This window comes from Hypanus sabinus, chromosome 10 (assembly GCF_030144855.1).
Source record: "Hypanus sabinus isolate sHypSab1 chromosome 10, sHypSab1.hap1, whole genome shotgun sequence".
Classification (NCBI taxonomy): Eukaryota; Metazoa; Chordata; class Chondrichthyes; order Myliobatiformes; family Dasyatidae; genus Hypanus; species Hypanus sabinus.
In genome coordinates this window covers 81,272,755-81,293,878 of record NC_082715.1, presented here as the reverse complement: position 1 = coordinate 81,293,878, position 21,124 = coordinate 81,272,755, and the positions used below count along the sequence as shown (strand labels likewise).

Here is a 21,124-nt window from a genome sequence, read left to right as displayed (position 1 = left end):
ATGTGCACAAATGTAAAAGAAATTAATGTAACATGTGATTTCCAGATGTCTCCATTCCTGAGTCTTAAAGAAAAGTTAAAGACAACTCACAAACAAATCAAGAGCAAAAATCTTACCTAAAGATGTGGAAAATAATTAAGCAAATACTCACATCAAGTTGTTCTTTGGTGGGCTCTGGTGAGCGATCTGGAATTTGTAAATCTTGAGGGTCATCAAATGGATCTTCCAGTATTACCGTATGGGTTATCCTAATATCAAATAGCAAATAACTTATGTAATGAACTCCATTAAATGAATGGGAATCAAGAATCTATTCTAAAACAAAGTATTCATCACATAGTAACACTCGTTGCTTTATATGTTGGTAAAATGTTTACAGAAAATAATTCCTGTTATCTTGATGACTTTTATGCCTTTAAAACAACAGGTTGAATCAAAGCAGGAAGTAGCTGAAGACTAAAATAACTAAATGACAAATGCTTCACAAAACTGTCTATATCTTGTTTTAGAATGCAAAGATTTATTTTCAATAAAATTCAAATAATCAATGTATGATGTTTCAGCAAGTGATTAGCCTTGCCTTTAATTCTCTGATATTTCAAGTGCCCAGTTTGGAAAAAGAGCTCTGACCAGTAGATTCTGGTTAATTGGGCCATCAGTGCAGCTGCTAATTTGGGACAACTCTTAAAGAACAAAAACTAATTGAGAAAATAACTGGGATTCCCTCTGCTTATTTGGGACAGGAGTCAGTTGCCAAACAGTTTCTAACTAGTGTCGGTCATATGCACTTGTGTGGCCATTAGTTACTACACTTTGCTTAAAGTGAACAGTTTTTTAAATAGCGCCAGTTGTGTATTTAATCTTATCCATTAGGGCCAACAGATGCTGATTCAAAAAGCAGAGATTATTGACCATTTTGTTTTTATTTTAACTTCAAAAAATTGACAAAGGGGTTAACTGTTTACAGACAGTAATCACTGATAGTTGGCAAGAAATAAGCAGGAAGACAATTCAGAACTGTTCTGTTCACCACGGTTTCAAGCTTTCCGGCTTGGAGATGCCAAAAATGGCCAGGAGTGAAAATTGAATAATTTCACTACTTCAACAAGTTAGGAACTAGGAGGAATTTGAAGGTTACCATCTTGAATCTTGCAATGAAAATGAGGATTTGGAGGACACAATGGTCAATGGTAGTTTGTCTTTTTTCAAAACACCTTTTTACTATTTCCATGAAACTTCAGCCAATTGGGGCAACTGCTTAATTGGACTAAAATGTACTGGTCCTGATGTATCTGAATTAACTAGAATCCGCTCTATATGCAATAATAGTACCAACAGTCATTCTTATGCTTTGATCATTAACATAGTGGCCTGGACTAAGCTTTAGCTATTATTCTAATAACTTCATTCTAGTAGATTCCAGTCAATTTTTCCCCAAAGCAACAACAACCTGTTAGCTCATTCCAATCCTACTAAATGAAATTCATTTGTGGAGTATATTGTTGTACACAATCTCAAACAACGTATTTTCAAGTGACTGCAGAATCAAGTCATTCCAATCAACTGAATGCATAAACATATCCTCACTTTAGGTCAATGAGGGGCAATTTTTAAAGTAAGGGATAATATGATTAGATTGACACAGATACGAGTCATAAACTAGTATTTATACTTGGTCAAGGCTACTTCTGAAGGAATGAATTAACAAAACTCTTAACAGATATATGCACAAATGAAAAGTGGGAGCGTTTGAGGAAGAAAGTAATTCAATGGAAGAATCAGACATTCCCATTAAGCATTAAAAAGCTCTCCTTGATTAATTAAACAATTTTGGTCAGAGAAGAAGTGAGAGGTAATATATAACTAATGAAATACAAATGCAAGTGAAGATCCTAAAGACTTGTTTGAGACTTGTCTCCTTACAAGCAGCCACAAAACAAAGAAACCCAATCCAACCCATTAAAAAAGACTTAAAACACCCAAGGTGCAAGGAGAAAAACAAATTGTGCAAACAATAAAAGCAAGCAAATAACATTTTGAACTTAAGTTCATGAAAGTGAGTCTACAGCCATGAAGCCAATCTTCACTGCAACCAATCCAGGAGCCTGTTAGTTGCAGGGCACAGCCTGTGCTCAGTGCATAGACGAGAAAACTTCGCCGAGCAGCGAGGTGAACAACACTGTCCTGTCCTCTGGCCCCGACGCCCTCACCCTGACCTTTTCAATCTGGCCCAGTGCTTAAATCAGCCAAACCTTGGGTTGTTCCTCGCCTGCTGCATCAAATTGCCTCCAAGTCTGCTCCGGCAATGGCCAAACATTGCCTCATTCCCTGCTCTCAGGAATGAGCCCTGCTGCCTCAACTTGGCCTGTAGCTGCCACTCCACAACCATCCTGCACCTTGAGACTTCAGTTCACACTGCAAAAATGCCAGGCCGTACAGGCAGCTCAAAAGCTCAACTCCGAAAGGTAAGTCACAGGCTACTGATTGCAGTGAAATCTGATTCCATGAAAATGTGTAATTAACACAGTAATTTATAGTCATGTTTGTTTTGTATGTTACCAGCAAGTCATCATTGTGCTTCACCACAGCCCTTTTAAGACATCTATTGTTAAAATAAGTTAGTGAATGAGTGGATCTTTTCCACTGAGAATGTTCCAAAGTTTTTAATAAAATATCCAAGTCATTCCTACTTGAGGGATTGTATTGCTTAAAGAGTACACGGTAGCAAAGAAAATATAGGAATAAGATGAGACAAGATAAATGGATGATAGGATGAGATTATTAGAAATTAAACAAAATTTTCTGTGATATTAAGTCCGCATTTGTATTCGTCCTAAGTAAAGACCAACTATCTCAACTTTGGTCTCCCATATCTTCCAGTCCTGAAGTTGTATGGCACTGAAAAAGGCTCTTCAGCTCACCATGTCTATGTCAGCATTTTTGCCCACTGACAGCAATCCCATTTGTCCATATTAAGTCCACATTCTTCTATCCCTTAACTATTCAAGTGTTTAAATGTCTCTTAAACAGAGTGACTGTACCCCTAGCAGTGAGTTTCAACTACCAACCACAGACTGCATACAAAAACCATCTCCTTAAATCTCCTTTAAAACTCCTTCCTCAATTTAAAAATATGCCGTCTTGTTTTTGATACTGTTACCATAGAATAAAGATTCCATCCACCCTATCTATGCCTCTAATTATATATACTGCTATCAGGTCACCCCCTCAGGTTTCCTTTGCTCCTGGAAAAGCTAGCACAGCCCATCCAATCCAGATAACAACCTCAGGAATTGTTTCTTACTTCTCTCCAATGCAACCATATCCTTCCTATTACGTAGTGCAATGCAAGAAGTATTGTAAGTATTGTAGGAAAGGCAGATGAACTCAGTGCAAGCATCAACACATGGAATTATGATGTTGTAGCAATTAGTGAGACCTGGCTGCAAGAGGGCAGCACTGGCAGCTCAACATTCCAGGATTCCGTTGTTCTAGATGCAGTAGAGCAGGAGAGATTAAAGGGGAAGGGGTGGCATTACCAGTCAGATAAAATGTCACAGCAGTGCTCAGTCAGGACTGACTGGAGAATTTGGCTAGTGAGGCTTTGTGGGTAGAACTGAGGAATAAGAAAGCTTTAACTGCATCAATGGGGCTATATTATAGACCACCCAACAGTCTGTGGGATTTAGAGGAACAAATTTGTGGAGAGATTGCAGACTGTTGCAAGTGTTACGAAGGATGAACAACTCTGATGGGCAGAAGGGTACAAAGTTGCCCATATTTTTTTCCCTCCCCTGGGAGAATTACAAACCATTACTGTTGCCATGCTGCTAATGAGAGAGAAAGAGATGGAACAAAAACATACTGGGACTGGAACATTTGCTTCAGGTAAGGGAGAGATAACACTGGGAGAGAGACTTGTTGTTCCACCATATTATGACTCCTGAAAGACTTATGGCTCCATTCTGTTCATTAAAATTCCTCAGAGGACAGCCGGAGTAGGCTGGTTTGATGGACTAAGCCATTCAAAACCGATTGACACCTGAGACCCCATGAGTAGGGATAAAAGTGAGGTCTGGGGAGACACCCCTCAGACACACCAGGAGACACACTAGTGAGCACTGCTTAAGTGTTGGAACCCACGAGAAGGTGTGGGGCATTGGAGACCGAACGAAGGATCGGTCAATTTTAACTCACAGTGTTTATAGCGAAGCCGGTGGGGGCTTGTGTGTGTGTCCACCCTTACCTGGGTGATGAGTCCACCATAGAAGAATGGTCTAGCTAAAGGTGAGAGGGATCATACCTGAATGGCCACAACAACACATCGACGGATCAAGAACATAAAGGAAGGTTTGACTGACTATAGCTGTCACTGTTTGCTCGCCCTCTCTCTCTCTCTCTCCCTCCAACGGTTACAACAAAAGAACCAACAACTACCTCAGCCTACATGAACTGAACTGAACTTTATACTTTCCCATGATAATTTGTTATCCCCTAGACAACGATAAAGCTTGTTTATTAGTGATTATTATTATACCCACATTTTTAGGTTCAGTATTGCTAGCGTGTATTATCTGTATATTTGCAATGTTGATATTGGTTTGCATACTTTACTAATAAACACTGTTTTGAAAATAGTACCAGACTCTAACGGATACTTCTATCTTTGCTGGTAAGACACCCAGTTACGGGGTACGTAACACAAGAAACATAAGATTGTTATTGTAGGTGATTTTAACTCTTCACATATTGACTGGGACTCCCATACTATAAAAGGACTAGATTGGATAGTGTTTGTCAAATATGTTCAGAAAAGTTTCCTTAATCAGTACATAGAAATCCCAACGCGAGTGTGTGTGATACTTAATCCCCAATTAAGGAATGAGAAGGCAAGTGATAGAAGTTTTGTGTTGGGGAAAATCTTTGTACCTAGTGATCATAATGCCATTATTTTCAAGGTAATTATGAAAAAAAAATAGGACTGATCCCCAGCTTGAGATTCTAAATAGAAAAAGGCCAATTTTAATAGTATCAGAAAGAATCTTGCAAACATGGATTGAAGCAGGCTGTTTTCTGGTAAAGGTGTACTTGGTAAGTGGGAGGTCTACAAATGTGAAATTTTGAGAGTACAAACCTTGTATGTGCCTGTCAGAATAAAAGGTAAAGATAGCAAGGTGAAGGAGAATCCTAAAGATATGTTAAGAGCAGAAGGATTATAAACAACAAAATTGGTCCTCTGGAAGATCAGAATGGTAATCCATGCATGGAGCCAAAAGAGATGGGGGGAGATCTTAAATGGATTTTGTTGCATCTGTATTTACTCAAGAGATGGACACACACTTTACAGAAGTGCGGCAAAGCAGCAGCGATGTCATACACCCTATACAGACGAGAGGAGGTGTTTGCCGTCCTGAGGCAAATTAAGGTAGATAAGTCCTAGGGCCTGACAAGGTGTTCCCTCAGACCCTGTGGGAGGCAAGTGCAGAAATTGCAGAGGCCCAAGTACAGATTTTCAAATCATCCCTAATGACAGGTGAGGCACTGGAGGATTGGAGGATAGCTAATGTTGGTCCTCTGATTAAGCAAGGCTCTAAAAATAAACTAGGAAATTATAGGTTAATGAGCCTGATATAGGTAGTGGGACAGTTATTAGAAGGTATTCTAAGGATTGGGTAGATAGGGCATGATTAGGGATAGTCAGCATGGCTTTGTCCATGGTAGATCACATCTAACCAATCTTATAGAGTTTTTTGAGGAAGTTACCCGGAAAGCAAAGCAGTAGATGTTGTCTACATGAAGTTTAGCAAGCAATCTGACAAGGCCCCACACGGGAGGTTGGTCAGGAAGGTTCAGTCATTTGGCATTCAAGATGAGATAGTAAATTGCATTGGCTTTGTGGAAGAAACCAGAGTGTGGTAGGAGATGGTTGCCTCTGAGTGGAGGCCTGTGATTTGTGGAGTGCCACAGGGATCAGTGCTCAGTCTGTTGTTGTTTATCATCTATATCAACAATCTGGATGAAAATGTGGTTAACTGGATCAGTAAATTTGCAGGTGACACCAAGACTGGGGGAGTAGTGGATAGGGCGGAAGACTATCAAAGCTTGCAGCAGGATCTGGACCAGCTGGAAAAAAATTAACTGAATATTGACCTTAATGCAGACAAATGTAGGGTTTTGCACTTCAGTAGGTCCAACCAGTGAACAGTAGAGGAGTGCAGTAAAACAAAGGGATCTGGAAATACATGTCCATAATTTGTTGAAAGTGGTAGATAGGGTCGTTAAGAAAGCGACTGAGTACAGGAAATGGGAAGTTGTAGAAGACATTGATGAGGCCTAATTCTGATAATTGTGTGCAGTTTTTGTCATCTACCTACATGAAAGATGTAAATAAGAGTACAGAGAAAATTAACAAGGATGTTGCCGGGACTTGAGAACCTGAATTATAAGGGAAGACTGAACAGGTTAGAACTTTATCGAAGCTCCTTTCAATCTTCTACGTTCCAAGAAATAGGGGTATACAAAATTATGAGGTGTATAGACGGGGTAAATGCAAGCAGGCTTTTTCGACTGAGATTGAGTGGGACTAAGGGTTAAGGGTGAAAGCTAAAATGTTTAAGGGGAACATGAGGGAAAAACTTCTTCACTCATGAGAGTGTGGAATAAGCTGCCAATGTAAGTGGTGCACTTGAGGGCCATAAACCAGGTGCAGGTCGATGGGACCAAGCAGTTTAAATAGTTTAGCACAGACTAGATGGGCCAAATGGCCAGTTTCTGTGCTGTATTTTTCTATCTCTATGAATAGAACTGCATGCTTCAAGTACTAACTATATTTTCAAAAGTTACAACACAACATCCAACTTTACATTTTATGGCTCAACCTAATAAGTCACATAAGCCATAAATCTTCACCATCCTATTCCGCCTATGTTGTCACTTTCATGGAACAGTGAACTTGAACCCCCTTTTCTGTCATCAACGTTCCTTAGCATCCTGCCATTTACCGTATATGTCCTAGCCTATTTAACTTCTCAAAATACATCACCTCATACTTGTCAGGATTAAATTCCATTTGCCAACTCTCCACCCAACTTTCCATCTGATCTATATTCCACATTCTTCAGAATTAAAATCACAAAGAACAAATAGCATAGAAACTTTAGAAATTAAAATAAACAAAAACAAAACTATCTTCTTCTTTAAAGAAAAGCTAAAGCAAATGCTACAAATAACTATGAACTAGATTAATGTCATTACATTCATGCATTTTGGTAACATTATCCTTTATACCTAAAGGCTGTGGCATTTGCTAATGCCTTATTTCCATTTTTTTAAATTTAATAACTTTGCTACACAAACCTAATATCTTGATATGGACAGAAATCCTTGTCGACAAATGCTTCACTGATCTTCATTAGAACATCCATGCCTTCAGTCACCTCACCAAACACCGTATGTACACCATTGAGGTAATCCAAATTTTCTCCCACAGTAATTAAGAACTAGGTAAACAGAAGAGAGAGGATCAAAACAAGATGAAAAACTGCAAGCAGAAAACAATTAACTTGAAAAGTGAAATAACCCAACCAGTACATTAATTTCATTTTTAAGTTTAACAAGTTCTCAGAAAGATAAGTAATAAAAATAAAAACATGGATCAACTTTACCTTTCGAGTCTACTCTGCCATTCATCAAGACCATAGCTAACCTTCAATCTCCATGAAGGAAAATGCTGCTACCTCCACATCCCTTTATTTCTTGAACACTTAAAATTCCACCAATCCTTGTTTTGAATATATGCAATGAATTGATCTCTGCAGCCCTCCAAGTTGATAATTCCAAAGATTCACCACCCTTGGAATTAAATTTTTCCTCATCTCAGAACTAAACAGACTATCCATTATTCTAAGATGGTAAACTGTTTTATACTCCTCAAATGGGAGAAACATCTGCCCTGCAACTGAGCCATGCAGGAAATTATATTACCTCTCATTCTCAACAGTTTTCCAACTCAATATATAATAGGCCCTGAATTCTATTTTGCAACACATACTAAGTGCTGCAGGAATAGGTCTATAGCATCTATGGTGAGGAATAAACAGTCAACGTTTCAAGCCAAGACCCTTCCTCAGTTTCTGGTGAAGTTTTCTTTGAATTATCTGCTGCATTACTGCTCACGGTAGAGAAAATGGAGCTGTGGCATGTCCATTTGGGTGAGGAAAAGAGCATGAATACATGCTAAATAAGCTCTGGATAAAGGGATACCCACTTAAGATCAAGGCAAGAAAGAACTTTTCTCAGAAGGTTCTCTGTTCCAGAAAACTGCAGATGCCGAGTTATTAACTAAACTCCAAGCCAATAAAGATAAATTTTTGAACTATTGGGAAACTACCAGGAAAGTGAAGTTGTGATTAATGACTGAATCAGCCATGATCTCATGGAACAGTCATCATGCTGTTGCTTTTATTCTGCTGTGTTATTGTTACTTGTGTTGTTCTGCTGAATACTGTGGGCGTGCTATGTTAGTACCGGAATATAGGACAACACTTGCAGACTGCCCCAATACATCCTTTGGTTGTGTTGGTTGTTTACCTGAGCTATATATATGTGCCCAAGACTTCTGGACAGTACTGTACATGTGATAAATATATGAATCTGAATCTGAACAGGGTGCTAACTTGATGAACCACGTGACTAGCCCTGTCCCTATTTCTTGTGTTCTTATCTATAATCAATATTGTTTTCTTTTTCATTCTATCTTGTACTCACTTAGCAACACCTTAAATGCTATTTCCTTTAATCAATCCTCCAATTCATAGTTGCAAGTTCAACATTTTTCATCACTTTAATATAAAAAGGTTCCCAACATCATTTTGTCTACCCATCAAAATCTTTCATAATCATAAAGAGCCCCACTAAGTCTATCTCCCATCAACTCCCAAGACCTGTCTTTGAAATGGTTCTTCCCAATCTGCTCAGTGTTTCCAGATTAAGTACAAACTTTCAAATTTTGTATCACTATAGCAAATACTTGTTTCCACTATAGTAAGGGCCTCTGTTTTCTTCATTATCTAGAAATTGTGGTTTAAATGAGCTTTTAAACATATCTTGACTGGCTGAGTAAATGAGCCAAGGAATGGCAAATAGAGTTTAATTTAAAGTCAGAGCTGATGCATTTTGGGAAGTCAAATCCATGCAGGACTTTCACAGTGAAAGACAACACCCAGGAGAGTGTTGTAGATCAGAAGGACCTTGGAGTACAAGTATGCGGTTCTCTGAAAGTAGAGTCAGATGTAGAGAGGCATGCTGCCCTTCATCAGTCAGGGCACTGAATATAAAAGTTAGGAGGCCATGGTGTGGTTGTAGACACAATTTGTGAAGCTGCACTTGGAGAACTGTGTCCAGGTTGGTCGCCCTGCTCTAGAAACGATGTTATTAAACTGTAAAGCGTGCATAAAAGCTTTACAAGGATGCTGACAAGATTTATGGGACTTAGTTACAGGGAGAGATTGCATAAGCTAAGACAGAATTCCTTGGAGCCTAGAAACTGAGAGGTGATCTTATAGAGGTGTATAAAATCACAAGTGGCATAGATACTATGAATGAACTAGAGGGCATATGCTTATGGTGAGAGAGGACAGATTTAATGGGAACTTGTGAGGCAACCTTTCTTTTTATACACAAAAACACAAGTGTTTATGTGGGATGAACTGCCACAGGAAATAACTGAAGCAGATATAATATCATCTTCTAAAGACAGCTAGACAGGTACATGGAATGGAAAGGTTTAGAAGGTTATAAGCATGGGCTAAATACAGACAAATGGGACTAGCTTGAATGGGGCATCTTGGATGGCATGGACCATTTGGGCCAAAGGGCCTATTTCTGTACTGTGCAACTCTATGAACGCCAACTTTCCTAATCTCTATTCTCACTGTACATTTACCATATTGTTTGCTAGCTAGTATTGTTTGTTAGTTTCAGTTTTGTTCTTATTTTTTTTATTCCACCAACAAGTGTCATTATTTGCTAGTGTGTCCACACTTCTCAGTGAGCTTTTTTTCTATTGAGGGAGGAGCTAAGAAAGATGGCTCTAGCAGTTTTTGTAGACCCAGGCAACTTCTTCCAGTTCACCCACGAAACTGTTTATTCTTCTTTTCTTATGCCTTTCTTTTACTTTCAAGTCGGCAGGTTTCTCTTGGAGTCCGTAATTTACAGCTACAGCTTAAACTAGAGTTCTCCGCAAGTGGTGGATTTTTACTATCTCTAGAAGCAGCCTGGAAGACTGCGGGAAGCGGCCCTGTAGAGTCCCAGTCCCTTGCCAATTTCACCAACCGAAGCATCACGAGAGAATGAAACATCCAGGCAGAGACACAGAGACATGGACAGACTGTCAGGGATACTGAAGTGCTGGGTTATGGATCCAGATCAAAGTCTCTTTGGGTGCTTTTGCTATTGCTTGCATGGTGAGGTGGGGGTGGGGTCAGAGCTTTTGAATCTTTTTTTTTAAATTGGTGTTGTTTTTTGTAATTTCTCATGCTTTTTTCTTAATTTTTTTGAAACCATCCTTTTTTCCCCTCAATGACAATCTTCCCCTCCAAATTTATTACTCTTTATCTTACTTGTGTTCTTCCAAGCTCCATTTTGAACTTAATTGCATCTAAAAAAAATTTTGTCTTTACTTCTATTGAGGCATAGATATATAATAGATATATGTACAATTTGCATGTAGTACTTAACTGTTACGCCACTGTATCCCCGGATTACTCATCTGGCAACAAGAGCACATTACTAGACTAGCAGCCAGAGTGTGGTCTATTAATCAAGAGACATGATACTGAGTTCCTCCAGCACACTTCACCCATGGCAGCTGAAGAATTCCTCTTCCAGTTATTAAAATAATTACTCTCAGTAACAACCATGAAACAATGGATACATTTTACTCATGAAACTCAGCTGGTTCTGCTTGGTCCTTCAATGAATGAAATACCCCTGCCTTATCTAGTCTGGCTCACTTATGACTCTAGACCCACCAGTGTGAATGGCTCTTAAATGCCTCCTTACAATCAATTAAGGATGAACCATTAACATCAGGACTGACCTTAACATCTCTATCCCATGAACAAACAAATAAGAACAAAATGGTAGGCTTCAGTATCACAGGAAACTCCCAGTATTTCCTTCAACTAGCATTTTAATTTAACACTGGTCTCATCTCATACTGGAACTATGAAGTGAGTTTTAAGAATCCACAACAAATACTGTTTTTCATCAATACAGTCAACCAGATATGAAAAGTACATTAACAAATACTTCTAATTAAAAAACATAAATAACTTGTGAACTTCAGAAGAAAGTATAGGAACATATAAATACATCTATTTATTATCTGTCATTTTTGTGTATTGCTCTACATCGGATTGAAAGAAGCTACAGAAAAATTGTTACATCAGCTCCATCTTGGGTACTAGCCTCCGCCATATCCAAGACATTTTCAAGGTGTAGTGACTCAGAAAGGCAACGTCTATTTTAAAGGACCCCCACACCCAGGACATGCCCTCTTCTCACTGTTACCATCAGGAAGGATGTATACACTCAGCAATTCAGGAACAGCTTCTTCCCTTCTGCCATTTAACCTCTAAATGGACATTGAACCCATGAACACTACCTCACTTTTTCTTCTATATTATTTTTGTACTATTTTTAGTTTAACTGTTTAATATACATATATATTTACTGTAAATTACTTAGTTTTTTCTGTATTATCATATATTACATTGTACTGCCACTAAGTTAACATATTTCACAACATATGCCGGCAATATTAAACTTGATTTGGATATAATGGGTAACTGGAGTAGAGAAGATCAACCAAAGATTACTTCAATATGCTCACTTTCATTTAAAATGAATTAGTTCAGAGATGGCCAACCTATGGCACATGCGCCAAAAGTGGTGTATTGGATGATTAGAAATGGCACCTTGTTCCCAGTTATAATAATAAAAAGTAAGCCTACTCATGCAAAAAGTATTAACCAAAATCTTTTTTGTAGAAAAAAAATTATAACAGGAATTCAAGTAGCTTAAAGCTAGAAATGGGTTTTACTGAGAGTAAATCTAAACCTTAATTATTTTTAGCGATTTTATTATTTCATGCACACCTTTTGACAAATGTTATCTTCTTTCACATTAATTTGTTTTCAATTTTTAAAAAATGTTCAATGAGTCAAACTAGGAAAGAAGGACTTTTGTCATTCCATAACAGTTCAATACACGTTTGATACTCATTTGATTCTGGGGCACCAAATGTCTGCACCAGCAGTGCGTCACACGTTTTTGCCAGTCAGTTTACAATTGACACTCATGCGCTACAGAGTTGTGCTTTGTTCATCTCCCGTGAACATTTGCAGTTTTGCACTTCTTTGAAAATTAAGCCTTGTTTTTACATTCAGTTACCCATCACGGTGCAAAAGAAAATGAGCAAAAGAACAGCAGAAAGTGATTATAAGTGTGAATTCAATGAACAGTGGGAAAACGAATTATTTATAGTGGGTCCATCCGGAAAACCGTTGTGCATTGTTTGTGAAAACACTTTCTCACATAATAGAAGACATAATCTTAATAGACACTATAAAACACAACATCAGACTGAAGTAGAAGGAAAACTGAAGCTAGTACTTGGGTCTGAGTTACGAAAAGAATATGTGATTAAGAAAAAGGAAGAAATCAAAAGAAGACAAAATATATTTCTTAAAAATCCCGTTAAGGTAAGTAATGTTTATCTTGTTTTTATATTAAATCAATGTATCATGTAAAAATGCTATACATATATAAACATATTTTTACAAGAGTTGTATGGCGCATCTGAAAAAACTGACGCATGGAATGTAAAAGGTTGGCCACCCCTGAATTAGTTTCTCAATAAATAACATTCCTCAAATTTGCAAATATATCAAAACTATCTATTAAAACTTCAGCATTACAATACTAAATACCACAACATAATCAAATGTGTTTAAATACTGGCATTATTGATCTACCTGAGAACCATGCTGATCATTACCATTATTCACCATGGATACTGTTCCCTTTTTCTTGTGCTTTATCCGGGGCACCTTTTCTGCCTCAAAATATCGGGCCTGATCTCCATACAGTTTGCTGTGGAATATAAAAAGCAAATGGTTTACTGAAACTATCAAATAATTTCACTGTACTTGTTAGTATTCAGGTAGTGTATCCCTAGGGTGTCCTAGAAAGAAATTATCAATATTTTGGAATAAGGAAATTAGTTAGAGCAGAAGAAAATTTTCCAATGGAGAACACACTTGGGTCCAAAAAATTTCACGATTGAGAATGAAGCCAGGTTAGTGTAGTGATGTCAAGTCAAGTCACCTTTATTGTCATTTTGACCATAACTGCTGGTACAGTGCATAGTAAAAATGAGACGTTTTTCAGGACCATGGTGTTACATGACACAGTACTGAACTAGATTGAACTATGTAAAAAAAAACAACACAGAGAAAGCAACACTAGACTGCAGACCTACAAAGGACTGCATAAAGTGCACAAAAACAGTGCAGGCATTAACAATAAATAATAAACAGGACAATAAGGCAAGGTGTCAGTCCAGGCTTCGGGTATTGAGGAGTCTGATAGCTTGGGGGAAGAAACTGTTACATAGTCTGGTCGTGAGAGCCCGAATGCTTTGGTGCCTTTTCCCAGATGGCAGGACGGAGAAGAGATTGTATGAAGGGTGCATGGGGTCCTTCATATTGCTGTTTCCTTTGCGGATGCAGCACGTAGTGTAATTGTCTGTGATGGCCAGAAGAGAGATCCCGATGATCTTCTCAGCTGACCTATTGGCTGCAGGGTCTTGTGATCCGAGATGGTGCAATTTCCGAACCAGGCAGTGATGCAGCTGCTCAGGGTGCTCTCAATACAACCCCTGTAGAATGTGATGAGGATGGGGGGTGGGAGATGGCCTTTCCTCAGACTTAGCAGAAAGTAGAGACACTGCTGGGCTTTCTTTGCTATGGAGCTGGTGTTGAGGGACCAGGTGAGATTCTCCGTCAGGTGAACATCAAGAAATTTGGTGCTTTTTACGATCTCTACTGAGGAACCGTCGATGTTCAGCGGGGAGTGGTCGCTCCATGCCCTCCTGAAGTCAACAACCATCTCTTTTGTTCACATTCAGAGACAGGTTATTGGCTCTGCACCTCCTTTCTGTAAGCTGACTCGTCATTCTTGCTGATGAGACCCACCACAGTCGTGTCATCAGCAAACTTAATGATATGGTTCAAGCTGTGTGTTGCAGCACAGTCGTGGGTCAGCAGAGTGAACAGCAGTGGACTGAGCACGCAGCCCTGGGGAGCCCCCGTGCTCAGTGTGATGGTGTTGGAGATGCTGCTCCCGATCCGGACTGACTGAGGTCTCTCAGTCAGGAAGTCTAGGATCCAGTTGCAGAGGGATGTGTTCAGGCCCAGTAGGCTCAGCTTTCTAATCAGTTTCTGAGGGATGATTGTGTTGAATGCTGAACTGAAGTCTATGAACAGCATCTGAATGTATGTGTCTTTTTTGGGTTAGGGCCAGGTGGAGGGTGGTGGCAATGGCATTATTATTAATACTTTTGCTAGCAACATTAAACCCAGCTACATTCATGAAGCTTAAAACAAAAGGTATAATAATGGTCAGCAGAAAATGTTCAATGGAATGAAATAAAGAAATGCAATGATCAGCATCAAGAAACAAAACACTGAATAAACAGCAAACATCGCAAATTATATTAATTCCTATTCCTAGGTTTAAGAAATTCAGTATTCATCAGCCACCAAATCCTGCCTTGTTCTAACTGAAATAATGAGACACCCCACAATACAACAAAGTATTAGATTGACTGTGTAGCTGAGATAGGGAAGAATGCTACCATACATCAAACTATGTTATCACTTAAATTTCTAAACTAATTACTGAAACGGTATGCACTTAATAAGTACTTAAGTACTTCATAATATGTAATTAATAATTTATTAAGTTTCTAGTTAAAGATCCATAATAATTTGTTCATAGATACAGTATAAATTGTAGATGGGTGGTTATTAAGTTTCCAGATGATACGAAGATTGGTGATGTTGTGGATAGCATAGAAAATGGGCAAAGAATGCAATGGGATATAGATCAGTTCCAGATATGGGTGGAGAAATGGCTGATGGAGTTTAACCCGGCTCAATGTGAAGTGTTACACCTTGGTAGGTCAAATGCAAAGAGACAGTATACTATTAATGGCAAGATCCTTAAAAGTGTTGATGAGCAGAAGAATCTTGAGATCACGGTTCATAGCTCTCTGAAATGGCGACACAGATTGATAGGGTGGTTAGGAAGGCATATGGCATGCATGAATGATTGTATTAGTTAAGGCACTGAGTTCAAAAGTCCGGAAGTTATGCTAAAGTTTTAAAAAATTCTAGTTGGGCCACATCTGGAGTATTGCATATAGTTCTAGTCACCCCATTATAGGAAGGATGTTGAGGCCTTGAAGATGGAGCCAGGAGATCTACCAGGACATTGCCTGGATTAGAAAGTATATACTATATTAAGAGGTTGGACAAACTTAGGTCATTTTTTCTGGAGCAGCAGATGCTGAGGGAAGATCTGATAGAAGGTTTTAAGAATATGAGAGGCACAGATAGAGTAGACAGACAATACCTTTTTTCAAGGGTTGAAAAATCTAATACTGGGGGCATACACAGAACATAGAACAGTACAGCACATTACAGGCCCTTCGGCCTTCAATGTTGTGCCGACCCTCAAACCCTGCCTCCCATATAACCCCCCACCTTAAATTCCTCCATATACCTGTCTAGTAGTAGACTTCACTGGTGTATCTGCCTCCACCACTGACTCAGGCAGTGCATTCCTCACAACAACCACTCTGAGTGAAAAACCTTCCTCTAATATCCCCCTTGAACTTCCCTCCCCTTACCTTAAAGCCATGTCCTCTTGTACTGAGCAGTGGTGCCCTGGGGAAGAGGCGCTTAGCTGTCCACTCTGTCTACTCCTCTTAATATCTTGTACACCTCTATCATGTCTCCCCTCATCCTCCTTCTCTCCACAGAGTAAAGCCCTAGCTCCCTTAATCTCTGATCATAATTCATACTCTTGAAACCAGGCAGCATCTTGGTAAATCTCCTCTGTACCCTTTCCAATGCTTCCACATCCTTCCTACAGTGAGGCGACCAGAACTGGACACAGTACTCTAAATGTGGCCTAACTAGAGTTTTATAGAGCTGCATCATTACATCGCATCTCTTAAACTCTATCCCTCGACTTAGGAAAGCTAACACCCCATAAGCTTTCTTAACTACCCTATCTACCTGTGAGGCAACTTTCAGGGATCTGTGGACACATATCCCCAGATCCCTCTGCTCCTCCATACTACCAAGTATCCTGCCATTTACTTTGTACTCTGCCTTGGAGTTTGTCCTTCCAAAGTGTACCACCTCACACTTCTCCAGGGTGAACTCCATCTGCCACTTCTCAGCCCACTTCTGCATCCTATCAACATCTTCCTGCAATCTTCAACAATCCTCTACACTATCTACAACACCACCAACCTTTGTGTTGTCTGCAAACCTGCCAACTAACCCTTCTACCCCCTCATCCAGGTCGTTAATAAAATCACGAAAATTAGAGGTCCCAGAACAGATCCTTGTGGAACACCACTAGTCACAACTCTCCAATCTGAATGTACTCCCTCCACCACAACCCTCTGCCTTCTGCAGGCAAGCCAATTCTGAATCCACCTGGCCAAACTTCCCTGGATCTCATGCTTTCTGACTTTCTGAATAAGCCTGCTGTGTGGAACCTTGTCAAATGCCTTACTAAAATCCATGTAGATCACATCCACTGCACTACCTTCATCTATATGCCTGGTCACCTCCTGAAAGAACTCTATCAGGCTTGTCAGGCATGATCTGCCCTTCACAAAGCCATGCTGACTGCCCCTGATCAGACCATGATTCTCTAAACGCCCATAGATCCTATCTCTAAGAAACTTTTCCAACAGCTTTCCCACCACAGACGTAAGGCTCACTGGTCTTTAATTACCCGGGCTATCCCTACTACCTTTTTTGAACAAGGGGACAACATTCGCCTCCCTCCAATCCTCCAGTACCATTCCTGTGGACAACGAGGATATAAAGATCCTAGCCAGAGGTTCAGCAATATCTTCCCTCGCCTCGTGGAGCAGCCTGGGGAATATTCCGTCAGGCTCCGGGGACTTATCGGTCCTAATGTATTTTAACAACTCCAACACCTCCTCTCCCTTAATATCAACGTGCTCCAGAACATCAACCTCACTCATATTGTCCTCACTGTCAAGTTCCCTCTCAGTGGTGAATACCAAAGAGAAGTATTCATTGAGGACCTCGATCACTTTCACAGCCTCCAGGCACATCTTCCCACTTTTATCTCTAATCGGTCCTACCATCACTCCTGCCATCCTTTTGTTCTTCACATAATTGTAGAATGCCTTGGGGTTTTCTTTTACCCTACTAGCCAAGGCCTTCTTATGTCCCCTTCTTAAGCTCCTTTCTTGCTACCCTATATTCCTCAATAGACCCATCTGATCCTTGCTTCCTAAAACTCATGTATGCTGCCTTCTTCCACCTGACTAGATTTTCCACTTCACTTGTCACCCATGGTTCCTTCAGCCTACCATTCTTTATCTTCCTCACCGGGACAAGTTTATCCCTAACATTCTGCAAGAGATCCTTAAACATCGTCCACATGTCCATAGTACATTGCCCTGCAAAAACATCACAATTCGGGGACTTCCGGTAAGATGGCGATTGCTTAGCTGCTCCGAACTTTTGTTCCGTTACTTTCGCTATCTTTGCACTAAATGTCTCCATTTTTTAAACCTTAGTTAGGAACTTTATTTGGTCTCTTTCACTCACCTGCAAACACATCTACCTTACAATGTCTAACAAGAGTTCTAAATCCAGGAAAAAGGAAGCTACGGCTCGGCCGACGGAGACCCTCATTTTTCTGGAACAATATCGGGACAATATTTTAAAGGAATTTAGAACTGCTTTCAACCAGCTGGACGACAAACTGGATCGGATCAATGCTAGAGTGGACGAACATGCTGAACACTTATTTTGCATCGATTCGACTTCTGAAGATTTAAAAAGTCGTGTTCAATACTTGGAGACTCTCTGTTCCAGCGCAGTATAACAAACTGTTTTCCAAAATGGTGGATCTTGAAAACCGGAGCAGATGTTGCAATCTACGAATTCTTGGTTTGCCAGAGGCCACCGAACAGAGATCACCTGTGAAGTTCTTCTCTGAGTTCCTTTGTGAGATGTTTGGGAAAGATTTGCTTCCTAATCCGCCTGAGCTTGAAAGGGCACACAGGGTCTATGTTCCCCCCTGCAATTCTGGGCTCCCGCCCACGACCGGTAATTTTGTGCTTTCATCAATAACAGGGAAAAAACCGTTTGATTATGGAGGCACGTCGCAGAGGTACTTTTGCTTTTCAAAATAGTCATTCGCCTTGTGGAGGATTTTGCCCCCCAGGTTTTAAAGATGCGTGTTGAGTTTAAAGGTGTAATGTAAGTGCTTTTTGATCGTGGTTTTAGACCCTCTCTTCGCAATCCTGCCGATTTATGAATTACGTTTACTACTGGAAAATATAAGTGGTTTAAGTCAGTGAAGGAGGCTGAGGCATTTGTTGGAAGTTTCCCGGCTATCCAGCCATCTTCGGAACCCGATCGGACCTCCTAAAATGGTGGATAAGTACCTCCTGTAGTAAAACTACTTTTTCCAGACTCAGACCTTACTTGAATCACTCAGACATTATTTATTGAAACTCTAAGAGCTGTTGACAATCTCTCCCTGGATTTGGTGTGTCTTTTTTTTTTAAATAGACATTCTATGCTTGAAATGTTTCCCTGTGGACGTTTAAATTGTACTTGTGTAATCTATTTTATTCTTGTATAACTTTATCTAAAGAGTTCTATAATTGACTCTAACTTGTTTTGGAGGTTTGAAGTCTTTATTGAAGGCCTCCCTGTTGGTTGATTCACAGTTTAACTGTTGATTATTTTTATTATTTATTTTCACTTTTTTTTATTTTTGTTTTTTTTCTCTGTAAATGGTTGATAAGTATTCTCCTTGAATCTACAATTTTCCCCTTCTTCCCTTTCTCTTCCTTTAACCTTCTATAATTTTTCGTGGGTAGGTTAGTTTTGGTTTTCTTCTGATTTTCTTTGTATTAAGTTTTATATTTCTGCAGATGTTCCAATTTGTAGTTATGTTTTCTAGTGCATAAACTAGTTACTATTTGCTATAGTATTTATAAGGAAATGCTGTTAATGACACGGATCTGGAAGTTATATTTGAGTTAATTTTTTTGGTAGAGCTAGCTGCTTTTTTTGGTAGCCGTCTAGCTTTGGGTTGCGTGGGTGGGGTGGGTTTTCCAGTTCTAACATCACTCACTGTATTTATTGTTTTCCTTTGTTGCTCAGGACATGTTTATGTTTTGATTTTACGAATCTATATTTACATTTCTGCTCCCAGACTGTTATTGTATTGCTTGACTTTTTATATGCCTGCTCCTTTTTATGCATTAGTAATTGATAATGGCTAGTGCACTTAAATTCGTGAGCTGGAATGTAAAGGAATGTAATCACCCTGTTAAAAGGAAGTTAATATTCTCACATATTAAACAACTCAAAGCTGACATTGCTTTCCTTCAAGAAACTCATATTCGTTGTTTTGATAACTCCCGGCTTCTGTCAAAGTGGGCGGGTCAGCATTTTCATTCATCCTTTGCCGCTAAAGCTAGGGGTGGGGGGGGGGGGGGTCTCCATCCTTATAAACTCAAATATTCCTTTTGAACTCCATAATAAAATATCTGATACAAATGGCCGTTTTATTATCGTTTCTGGTAAACTATATAACACTAAAGTTGTACTAGCAAACCTGTATGCCCCCAACTTTGATGATGTTAACTTTTTTGAACGTTTTTTTTCCTCACTACCAGACTTAAACTCATACTCTCTTATACTGGGTGGTGACTTCAACTGTTGGTTAGATCCTAATTTGGATCGATTGTCCTCTGTTACCAGACCACCTACTAAATCTGCCTTAGCTATCCAATCGTTTCTCTCTAATTTTGGTATCTCTGATGTATGGCGTTTCCTTCACCCTACTGAGAGAGATTATTCTTTTTTTTCACATGTTCACCATACCTTCACTAGAATTGACTATTTCTTACTCAATAACCAACTTATTCCATTTGGCTATTCTTGTGACTATCAGAGTATACTGATTTCTGACCATGCCCCAATTACTCTCTCTTTAAACTTTCCTGGTCTCCCTCAGAGGAATAAACACTGGCGGTTTGATTCGACTTTATTATCGGATGATGATTTTCTAAAATTTATTAAGGATCAGATAACCTTTTATTTTAACACCAATACATCACCTGAATTGTCATCCCAGAATGTCTGGGATGCCATGAAAGCATATCTGAGGGGTCAAATAATCTCTTACACAGCAAATCTCAACAGAAGGTCCTGTGCAGGTCGATTAGACCTCATTAACCAGATTAAAGAATTGGATCAACTGTTTGCTCAAACTAAGAACCCTGAACTATACAAGAAGCGTGTAGAACTCCAAACTAAATTTAATCTTCTGTCTACTCAACCTGTTGAATGCCAACTTCTCAAAAGCAAGAGTCGCTTTTACATTCATGGTGATAAGTCTGGTAAATTTCTAGCCAATCAGCTGAGGCGTTCCAAAGCCAAACAACATATTACAAAGATCTGGAAGGAGAACGGAGACTTTACATCAGATCATTTAGAAATTAATGACGCATTTAAAAATTTCTATTCTAGGCTTTATTCCTCTGAATCTTTGAATGACAATATCTCTGTTGATCAATTTTTAAATAATCTGAATATTCCTTCACTTTCATCTGATTTTAAAGCCAAACTTAATGCGCCTATATCATCAGAAGAAATATCTTTTGCAATTTCTGCACTGTCTTCAGGGAAATCTCCTGGACCTGACGGGTTCCCTATAGAATTTTATAAATCATTCTCTTCACTTCTTTAGTTACTTC

The 21,124-nt window shown here is 39.3% G+C and overlaps 1 protein-coding gene across 4 annotated transcripts in view; it reads right to left on the bottom strand.

Moving 5' to 3' along the window:
• ppil4 (peptidylprolyl isomerase (cyclophilin)-like 4) overlaps positions 1-21,124 on the bottom strand; it is an 80,140-nt gene that overhangs the window by 31,060 nt on the left and 27,956 nt on the right. For all 4 annotated transcript variants that reach the window (XM_059982226.1, XM_059982227.1, XM_059982229.1 and 1 more), the window contains 3 exons: positions 13,038-13,155; positions 7,357-7,499; positions 152-248 (listed from right to left, as the gene is read on the bottom strand). In XM_059982226.1, coding sequence (XP_059838209.1) covers positions 152-248; positions 7,357-7,499; positions 13,038-13,155 — 358 coding nt within the window. The remainder of the gene's footprint in view (positions 1-151; positions 249-7,356; positions 7,500-13,037; positions 13,156-21,124) is intronic.